At 38.2% G+C, this 11,444-nt stretch overlaps 1 protein-coding gene across 2 annotated transcripts; it reads right to left on the bottom strand.

Moving 5' to 3' along the window:
• On the bottom strand, nucleotides 615–4,456 carry LOC107611418. Of its 2 annotated transcripts, XR_002352874.1 has the most exons (7): nucleotides 4,237–4,456; nucleotides 2,809–3,186; nucleotides 2,456–2,691; nucleotides 2,184–2,381; nucleotides 1,992–2,084; nucleotides 1,791–1,894; nucleotides 615–994 (listed from the first exon to the last, which is right to left on the bottom strand). XR_002352874.1 is itself a non-coding variant. In XM_016313345.2 (6 exons), the coding sequence occupies exons 4-6, from the start codon at nucleotides 2,217–2,219 to the stop codon at nucleotides 617–619; spliced, it is 708 nt and encodes a 235-aa protein (XP_016168831.2). In that variant the 5' UTR covers nucleotides 2,220–2,381; nucleotides 2,456–2,691; nucleotides 2,809–3,186; nucleotides 4,237–4,456; the 3' UTR covers nucleotides 615–616. The 2 variants fall into 2 exon arrangements, 1 of the variants encoding a protein (XP_016168831.2); XM_016313345.2 differs by having other exon boundaries at nucleotides 1,791–2,084.

Raw genomic sequence — 11,444 nt, forward strand, 5'->3', positions numbered from 1 at the left:
ATGGGCGCTGAGATTGGGTTCGGCGGCGGTTTCCAGCAACCGCTGGTATAACTGCCACTAAATCAAAATTTTGCGGCACACGATTAGAAAACTACTGCCAAATGAGACTGACACGATTTGCTCCTTGTTTACCGGCGGTTTTCAAACCACCGCGATGTATCTCGATATGTCCAAGTTGGGGCACATTTAGCGGCGGTTTTAAATCGCCGCTAAATTGTACTATAGTTTCGGACACAGTTACCGGCGGTTGCAAACCGCCGCCAAATGTAACAGATTTATTAATCTTTGAACCACGTTTTGGCGGTTTAAAACCGCCGCTAATTTAAAAAAAAAGAAAGAAATTTTGCGTTTTTCAAAGAAACACGTATAAATTTTTTAAAATATTATAAAATTATTTTTTCTCCTTTTAATTTTTTATTATTTTAAGAGTGAATATTTTCAACCTTAGAATCTATACTTGTGGCAAAAACAAAAAAATTATCTACAAAACAAAATAACATATTCATTAAAATACAAAGAAAACAAATCTCTCGCAAAGAATTGCATAGTTTAATTCAACAAAATGTTTGCTTCAATCCAAAATATCTCTAATCCTAATATACTATTTATCACTCTATCATTCCACAAAACTCATCCCTGCAGCGATGTCTGGTGGCAGCTCCTTACCTTGCCGTTGAAATAGATAAATTAGAGCACTCTCCATCACCTTCATCCTTTTATTCTCTGTTGTTGCCTCATCCTCCATCGCCATCCTCTTCAACTTCTCACCTTCCAACTCTGCCTGCAGTTCAATCAGCTTCCTCTGGGTCTCCTCTAGTTGGACTCCGTTGCCTAGCGCATGTGAATTCAAACCGAAGAGTTGAGTAGGAGACGGTCCGAAACCCACACCACGTACTCTACCCGGTTTCTCTTTTCCGAAAACTTGACCAATGGAATTACTTTGAGACAACACCCTAGAAGACTCATCATGTTGCTCAATCTCCTCAATTTTTTCCTACAGACACAAATTAGCAAATACAATCATTTTGTTGATAGGTCCATCGCATGTCAATAACACACCAAACAGAATGATTAACTGTATCACTTTCATCACAGTAAAAAACATACAAATATGTTCGAAAAAAATTGGTCTCAAGAGATAACAACATAAAACAACCAAAATAGAGCATCTGTTTCATAGGATGCCAACCACTGTAAAAAGAAATAAGGGATAAGTGAAACTGAATTATTTCGAACATAACAAACAAAGAATTTTCCTAAGAAATGTGAAACTCTACTTAAGGATTTAAATCGCATGCAATATAGGACATGTCTTTTTAATGCTTAACTAACAACTGTACTAGGTAGCATATATTTTATCTGCAGCAATAACTAAGGAACTGTAATCCACAAATCAATGAAATCACAGATGAAATTCAACCATAAGCATATCATCATGCACTCGAATTACTCATGAGGTTACTTAATCTGCACACCAAAAATAACCTCCTATATCAAAATCTGCTGTAATCTTCGTTAACTAAATCCATTCATCTAGGTTTAGAAATAACACAAATAATTTTTTTTGCTCTATCAATAAAGCTTATATAAATTATAATCAACATGGTGCCAAAAATTTATGAAATCTAAAAATTACACAGAATCAAATTTGAATGTTTGTCGATCATATATCGTTTTATAAATGCCACAATAAAATTAAGAAAAGATCATATATCATTTCATGTAGAAGTAAACGATTACCCTATGTGAGATCATAATTTTAACGACAAAGTCTAACAAGTAGTACTTACACCGATTGCTCTTGCTTCATCATTGATATAGGAGCCATCTTTTTTTTTTGTGCACTGTGATCCATAACTCTCCTCTACCGACTCTCCTTCCTTGTTTGTTCCGACTGTAACATCAAAGTTTTTGCCATTACCGTATTCCACAAAATCAATGAAAATTAATTCATAGAGATAGTCCAAATAGTGAATGAAAAAGTAAAGTACTTCTTCTTCCATCCGTCGTGCGATGCTTTTTGAACCGCCAGTGTAGGTATATAGTTGCTTTGATCGATTTTTCGCGTTTTTCTGGCACTTCTCCTATTGGTCCATCAGAGACAATGGGCAATTAGGAACTGATTTAAAAATACTCAATGCAACATAAATTGTTTTGTTGTGTACCAATGATAAACTAGATACCTTTGTCTCAGCTTTGGCGCGATAGTCAGGAACCATCTCCAATGTTCTCGATCAATTCCCGGCGAATGGTGCTCAATATGTTGGCTCGTAAAAAGCATTATACAACCTCAACCTTGTTTTCTTCCAAGACTTCCCCATACTTTTGAAAATATTTTTCTTGATAATTCCTTCGCTATCTTCATCAAAGTGGAAAATTTGCTACACAGATAATACAATTTGTCAATAATTGAAAAAATAAGCAGATTTAATTCAAAGTGGATATAAACTTTTACCTTGAGACATTCGTTATAAAACTTGTCCTTAGTGGTAATCTTATGCCAACTTTTCTCACAGATAGAAAATTTTCCATAGTCAGATCCCAGCAGACCAAGCACGCCACTTAACAGCCCAGCTTCGTCTCCAATTGCTTGCTTTGTGTTGTTGAACCTGAGCACGATTCTTTTACCATTAGGCCGTTCCATAGCCTCCTTCATGCTTAATTTTGCGGGCTTGATTGTGCCGTCGGCATCTATAAGCCAAATATAATACCTTATGTGAGTATCCGTTGTGTAAATATGCATGAGAAATGATACATAACATGGAGTCTAACTCGAATTGAAGAAAGAAAAATAACTGAATATGTTACCGATGATCTTAACCCTCCAAAACTCTGTAGTCTTGCATCCCTTGTGACTCTGAGCTCCAGAAGCAACAAAGGATTGGTCATCAACTTCTTGATCAAGGGAATCTACCCAATCTGTATTCGCGTCCAAGTTTTTATGGCATGGCTCCGAGTTGTGCACTGGGCTATTTGTGCTCATTTGTGGAGTAGGCCTTGGTTCACTGTGGGGTAGACGGAACGGGCACGAAGTTGTAGGGATACCATCACCACTGGCTAGGAGAATTTGAGCGTCATCGTGGTGGGAAGCCTGGAGGCGGAGCCACTTGAGGTTGCTAAAATCCTAGTCCCAGTTTTTGTCTTTTCGTGTAACGACCTTTCCTAGCCATCCTTTTTTTCCGAATACTGGGAATGCAAAAAAAAAAAATCAAGTCACTTTAAAATCCAATTAAGATTATTTTATAAAATTGAACTAAGGACAAGTATTCACAAATTGGTCAAATATACAAATCATAATTTATCATCTTCAAGTACTAAGTCTAACCATGTCAGAAACTATTTTTCTTGGATATCAAACTCTGTTTTTGCAAATAATCCATGTATAGCAAGGAAGTGTATTATTATAGTTCTGGGCTAATCAAATTAAACACTTGTATTTATCACAAATAACCGACCAGCCAAAGGGTGATTCATGATTAATTGGAAAATTACTATTAGTCATTTATTCAACTATATTCATTCAACTATACAGTCATTTGTTAAGGATTTATGGTGTACGTTTTTGGACCAATCTAAATACCTCAAATTTCAGGAGTAATAGAAAAAAAATTCTGAAGAGAGACTGAGACTCTAGTGATAAATAAAAAAAAAGGCTAATCTAAATACCTCAAACCTCTTTTTACATTGAAAATAAATATGCGTTCATAGTATATGATGTTCAAATTATTATTAATAAAATAATTCACATACACGATCTAGTTATTTAATTTTGAGTTAAAAGGAGTTGGATTTTAGAAAGCTGCTTTTCGAGCTAAATAAATAAATAACCATAAAATCAAACTCCAATTTCAACCATCATACGCAATTTGGCATCACGTCACAATGAAAATAAATCAATAAATATTTTTCCTAAATTTCCTAAGGGAGCTCAATGACATGAAAAAGGGTGTGTACAGAAATAAAAGTTACCACACATTTCATTGGAAATAGATTCCATATTTGCAGTTCACAATGCTTTGCAGTACAAATCTAAAAATATTATCTACCAAATTGAAATCTCAAAATAGGAAAAACAAACTCATATAAAGATTCTGGTTCCGCAATGCCTCGTTTGCGAGCATAGTATGTTAATCTACTAATCTACTAATCCAATATTGTGGCTAGCATGCATGAGAGAATGCAGTTGTTTTGCCATTTTAACATCACATATTTTATTGAAGAAAGACGGGTGGTTACCAGAGTAGAGAGGATGGTCCAACCGTGGTCTCGAACGGACGACGACCACGCGGGCAGAGACAGCGACGCTACCGGAAGCTTCTACAGACCGAGAATGCGATGCGAGCTAAGCAGTCCTCGTCGGAGCTCGACAGGTTAGAGCAGAGCTGTGAGGTAGGGCTGGGGTGTATAAGGATTGAGAAGAAGGGGTGGGGTGTAGATGCTGGGGTATTTCATAAGATGAATAACTTTTAAAACGCGGGTGTTTGAAATAGTGAAAACCCAAATCCTATTTTCGTTTTTTATTCTGAATTAATAATATTAATATTAATAACAATAGAGAAAAATTTACTCCCCTCTTCTAAGATATTTTGAAATGACACTTCTCTAACCTCTAAACCAACCTTTTTTAAAATGATTACATTATTTTTTTCCTAAGATACCCTTCAATAATTATTAAATTGTGATTTTACCAAAGTTTTTGTTGAATTAATTATTAAATTATAATTTTACCAAAATTTTTATTAAAATTAAATAATTAATTTTTTCCTAAGATCTTTTAAAAAATTATTGAAGGGGAGATTTGTATGTGTAATAGTAAAGGCAATAGAAAAGATAAAAAACCATTTCAATCATTGTGCCAATTAAATTCATATTAATCCGCATCTTGCGATAGTCTTTCAACAAATTGCATAAACAGGTAAAACAGTAGACTAAGGGCCTTTAATGTAGCATACCAACAATCCCTAATAACAATCTGAACAGTTATAAAATCGCGATAAATTCAACAAACAAGTCTTGGCTATCCTATAAACCTGACTAACAATTCTTCAATTAAACTATTGCACTATCCTCAAGGTTTCAAGTATCGCGTCGCCCACATAGCCAAGTGCCACGGATTCTTCTTCTCAGGAGATATTCCACTATAGAGATATTCATTCTCTTCTGGCATTTTATTGAGGTCATATGACAGCATTAAGGTCTCTCGTTTAGTAGAATCAGCCTCATCAGAGCCATCGGAGGAGACAATGTCCTCCTTCTCCATTAAATCTGGAACCACCTCTCCCGGGTCTTTGGATGCCTCCTGAATCTGGGATCGAGATAACCCTGGGAGGTACATCATAGCCAAATATGCCCACAATAGGATGAATTAGTGTGTGAACATAATCTTATTACATCAACAGCTAAAAAGTTGTCTTTCTTACGTTCCCATAGTCGTTCAAGTCCCTGTTCTATGAGTTTGAATTCCTTTCGTGCTGTAATATCCAGTTCAACGACAAGAGTATTTTCATAGCATCCCTACACAAAAAGGATTTCATGAATATGGAACTAAACAATTTAGGAGATTCAACAAAAAGCTAAATATTTTCAAAATCTTTGACTTTTGAAGCATCGTAACCACCAGAAAAAAAGAATGTTGCAAGTTTTCTCTCAAGTAACTATAAAAACAAGTCTTAAAGGCCAGATAGAGATGCTACTTCACAGGTTCAAATAATGTTAACTAGACTTCAAAGACTAGATAAGAGATGCTAAGATAGCTGAACATTTCCAGTATCGAAAAAGCTAAGTGGTTGTTGTTATTATCAAAGATCATAAGAATCGTAGATTGAGAAGCTCACACATATTGCATAGTCAGTAAGACCTACCATCTTAATAACAAACATACCTCAGAGAAATGACAATATGGGAATGCCAGAGCCCACAAGGAAATAAATTAAATTTTAGTGGTATGCTTTATTGGAAATTCATGAATAGTATCTTTTTTCTCTTCTAACATCCAAATGTGGACGAAAGTCTGAGGATTCTTAGAAAGGTGCTAAAGAACCCTGGAAATTAAGATTTTGTGTCTAATTAATGAAATACAATGAGGAGAGTTAGAGCCCTCAACTGTATAAAACTACAAAAAAGATTTTCTAGCTAAAAAATCCTATGTTTTGCTATGTATCTGAACCACTCAGCAACAGACTTTCCCTCCCAAATTCTGCCCTTCCCTTTATTCTTATTCTGCCCATTAACTATTTCATAATGTGGGACTCCGATAGCAATGATATACGGAGTTGGCAGAGCTCGTAACAATGACACCAACAACAAAGCATTTTCTCACTATACAAGGTGAAAGCCAGGCTCATAAGCAACCATAAATTCTGCAACATACAGTCTCACAATGCATTTTAAGCCTTGATAGTATACAAAGCATCCATGATGGTTCAAATAGTCAAATTCAAGGACATCAGGATAACACTATTATTCTACTTCCACTCACAAATCAAAACAAAAACAGAAAAAAGAAAAAAGAACAAATAAACTGCATGTCTATCACCCAGGTTTCTCCAATTTCATAAGTCATAAAAGCATGGCTTTTTGACTCTCTTGTAACTACATTTAAGACCGAACAAATTGAAAAATCTAAATCAAATCATCAACCATAACTAACATCAGCTTACATCACATGAAACAAAAAGGCTAACCACCAAATTGATTTTCACCTATAATCCTCCAAAAACAGCAACTTACAAACACATAGATAAATACAAGAGTAAACACATGCACATTTACCTTCACCTCATCAAGTATTTTCTGTGAGAACCACGTGTTCGTACTTGTTGTAAACTCAAATCCAAACTTAGCGATGTACCTTCGGTCCCACTGATGCAACTCCTAAAATGTTAACATAATCAAATGAAATCTATGTTAGGTTTCATCTAAAAACATGAAAAGGGCGTTTAAATTGGAATGGGCAGCAGCAATCAAACCTTCATCATTGAAGCCAGCGCATGACCAATGACTTGAGTGAGGTGTCTGTGTCCAGAGAATGCATCCAGCCATGATTGTATACGGGACTCTTTGAATCACATCTGCCTTACAAAGGATGTTGCGTGGTCCAATGAAGAGAATGGAGATGCATCTATCATCTTCTCTACGAACCAGTGGCTTCTACAGACCAAGAAGAAGTCTCAGCTCTCCAATTTCCCTTATATGCCACAGACACAGAAAGAATGTACAAGGACAATATAAACATGTGATTACATGAAGACTTGAAGGAGAGGTTAGATCATTGTGAAAAACCAGTTAGATAATAGAGCTTTTTATGAGAGAATAAGTTTTAAAATATCTAAAATAACTCAATCAATTCAATCTATTGTCTAATGATATGACTAAAATACAAGCCGTTGTAAATCATTGGTGAAGCATGATAGTAATATTTATGCAGAATCTCCTATTAATATGAGCTAAATACATGACAGAGAAATGTATTTATGAATCGACGGCCTCATCACAATCTTCAACGCCTTCATTAGTGGATTCTTCTATATCCCCGTTTCGTGTCAACCGCAGGCCTTCGACATCAAATTCGGGCAAGCTAGTCATACAAGACTGGGGATGAAGGTCGATCTCACAATGTTCATAATCTTCACCCATATCAAACAAATCTCTTGGCTTCACATGGACTACTACACTCCAGCCATTGTCAACCTCATCCTCCACGTAGAACACAAGACGTGCCTCAGATGCTAAGATGTATGGCTCATCGTCTTCTCGATCACCGGTGTGAATCGGAGTAGCAAAATTGACACAGGTGTGGCCTAACACGTCTTGTCGTATGCCTCTGCCCGACGTGGTGTCTACCCAAAGACACTTGAACAAGACTACAGTGAATTGACCACTGTAATTTAGCTCGATGATGTCTACTAATCTCCCGTAATACGAGACACCGTCGACAGCAACATTGGCATCTTGCTTGCTTGCATAACTTATAGTATCTGAAGTGACATACACCCCGCTATTCTATGTTTTCATCTCTTCCTCCCTCGACATGGTTCTAAATTTAAACCCATTGACGTTGTAAGCCTGAAAGCATCTGGCTTGGGTAAGGGGACCGCAGGCAAGCCACTGCAACTCGTTCGAATGACTGGTGCTTCGAAATGGGACCTGGCATTAAACCATTAGAGGCAAGAAAGCATCAAAGGGCAGTGGGATCCTGAGATATTAAGGATTACCTCATGCCTGAACCAGTTGGGAAGTTCTCTGTGTACAACACTATCTATGTGAAACTGGGACTTTGTTTTATTTTGCAATTTTTGCTTTGTGATGGCTCTGTACTCACTATGCGAACAAAAAGTTTATTCAAGTTCAATACTATCAATACCATATTAGCTCACCGTATAATTTTAGAACTTAGGCTTTATACTTACTCCAAGAATTTCTTTACAGTAATGCAATTGACCAGTACATGACAATGTGCTTGAAGCTTTTCGGTTGCTGTTGGAGTAAAAATTGAAGCAGCTCCAACCGCCTTTCCAATCACTAGGAACATGCTGGAAACCTCGCTCGGCGGAGCATCATTCAGTCGATCGTCAATGGGCGTCGGTCAGTTGATCCTAGTTTCGACATTATCCAGGTATCTTGAACAGAATGTGAGAATCTCCACGAATAAGTAGCCCTCTGCAATCGATCCTTCCGGTTGTTCCCTATTACGCACGTACTGCTTGAGACGACATAGGTACCTTCTAGAACATAACAGGTAAATTACTAGATGACAACTAGCTTAATAAAATAGGTCGAGAAGGCTTATTTAGATCTTTACCTCTCAATTAGGTACATCAACCGGTAATGCACTAGGCCACCGAGGCGTACCTCCTCGACCAAATGCATCGTTAGATGAACAATGACTGTGAAGAAGGAAGGTGAAATATCATCTCCATGTGGCACAGAGTACAGACCACACAATCCTGGATGAGAGGAAGTTGTTGAGGATCTATGGATTTACTGCATGTTAGTCGGAAAAAGGCTGATAACTCAGCCAGGATGGCAGACACTGGGGTGGGCAATACATGTTTTGACGTAATTGGCAAGAGATGTTCCATTAGAATGTGGCAATCATGACTCTTCAAGCCCAATAACTTGCGCTGTTTTAAATCAACACAGCGAGAGATGTTGCTAGAGTACACGTCCGGAAAAACCACATTCTTGATGGTCCTAAGAAAGACATCCTTCTATGGATTCGACATGGTAAAGAATGCAGAGGGATACTTTCCACCATCAAGTGGCCACATATTATTCCTAATTCCCATCAACTGGAGATCCTTTCGAGCTTTTAGGTGGTCTTTGGATTTACCGCTCTCGTTCAACATGGTGAAAACAATGTTGTCGCACACATTCTTTTCTATGTGTATCACGTCAAGGTTGTGACGTAATTTGTTGTTCTCCCAGTATGGGAGATCAAAGAATATACTCCTCTTTTTCTAGAGAGACTCGTCTTGCACCATGGTATGCTGTCCGCGCCTTCTTTTATCGCCCACCGCCTGCACCTTGCCATGTGAGACGGGCACACCATCCAACTGTCTTAAGATATCCCTGCCAGTAAATTTGACAAGTGGGGATCTATCCTCTACGTTGACATCAAATCTACTCCGGTCCAGTCTATATCTGTGATTGTGATTCAAGAAGCGACGATGACCCATATAACACCATTTCTGACTGAAGGTGAGTCGCCTAGTCTCGGCATCCAAATTGTACGTGGGGCAAGCTCTCCCGCCGTACGTATTCCAGCCAGATAAATTGCCCAAGCCAGGAAAATCGCTGATAGTCCACATCAATACAGCATGCATCTTGAATTTTTTCTTCTCACTAGCGTTGTACGTATCAACACCGGCCCACAATTGCTTCAACTCATCGATCAGGGGCTGTAGGTAGACATCTATGTCATTGCCAGGCATTTTAGGGCCGGGAATAATTATAGAGAGAATAAAGTTAGTTTGTTTCATGCAAATCCAGGGGGGTAAGTTGTACGGAATAAGAATCACTGGCCATATTGAATACTTTGAACTGAGGTTTCCATAAGGATTGAAGCCATCACTGGCCAGGGCTAAGCGAACACTGCGCGGGTCACCAGAAAAGTTAGTATATCTCCTGTCAAATGCTTTCCAGGCCTCGTCGTCCCTGGGATGCTCAAAGAACCGTCAGAGTTGGTTCCTCTCTTGTGCCACAACAAGTCCACGACTATCTTGCTGGACATGAATAATCGCTCCAACCGTGGAATCAGAGGAAAGTAACATAGAATCTTCGCCGCCTGAGATTTCCCATTCTTCTTAACTACGAAGTTGATTCTTACTAAAGAATTCTTTCGGGTCTTTTGCTTCCACCTGGATGCTCTACATCGTTTGCATCTAGACAGGTCTTGGTCGGAGCCCTGGTATAGCATGCAGTCATTTAGACATGCATCTATCTTCTTGTACTCAATACCGAGCTGCCTTATGATCCTCCTGGCATCGTGCAAGGTCTTCGGAATCTTTGCATGCTCAAAAGCGTCCCCCAATAGCTCTAGAATCAAACCAAAAGCCTTGTCGCTCACTCTGCACATGCACTTTATATGGTAAAACCTCACCAAGAAGGACAACTTCAAGAATCTTGAGCATCCCGGAAATAATTCTTGCTCGCCATCTTCAAGCAAGTCATGAAGGGCACGAGCCTCGTGGCTAGGTTTGTCAGATAAGTACAGCAACCCTTCCACACCGTCTCCCAAATGTTCATTCATCGAGTCTTCATCTTCACCCGACTATCCCGGGAAGTTGAATGCCTCGTGGACCATGTTACGCAGTTGATCTACTGAGTTTCTAGTGGATTCTGATTCTTCTCTACCGCTGGAGCTCTCATCTACGATTCTCTCCCCGTGATGTAACCAAAAAGTATAGTTAGGGGGAAAGGATTTCATCAGAAGATGATCGTACGCATCCTCTCTAGTTTGGAAAAATCAGAACCCACAGAACGGACATGGGCAATGTATCATCCCATCAGATGATGCATTGGTAAATGCAAAGTCAAGGAATCTATTCAAACTGTAAGAACCGCAACTAATTAACCGCTTAAGTAAATAATTAATTTTGCCCAAAATAGGATCCAAAAATTTAGAATGAGAATTTGAAGATTTAAATATGATTTTTGGACTCAGTAGATTTTTCTGAGTCAGAAAATGTATTTTTTGCGAAAAACTGAGAAAAAACTGCAAACCGGCAGCCGAATCGGTCGAACCGGTTTAAGTCTGTTCGGTACTGTGTGAGAAAAATTAAAAACAGTCGAAAACCTTAGGAAAATATTTAAATTAGAAAACCGGGCGTTAATTTTAAAGGTTTGGCCCAAAGTTGGACCAAACGGGTTAAAAACGTTAATGGATTGGACCGGACCCAAGTTGGGCCCAAGCTCAACATATATATACTCTCATTAAAGGCCAA

This window comes from Arachis ipaensis, chromosome B08 (assembly GCF_000816755.2).
Source record: "Arachis ipaensis cultivar K30076 chromosome B08, Araip1.1, whole genome shotgun sequence".
Classification (NCBI taxonomy): Eukaryota; Viridiplantae; Streptophyta; class Magnoliopsida; order Fabales; family Fabaceae; genus Arachis; species Arachis ipaensis.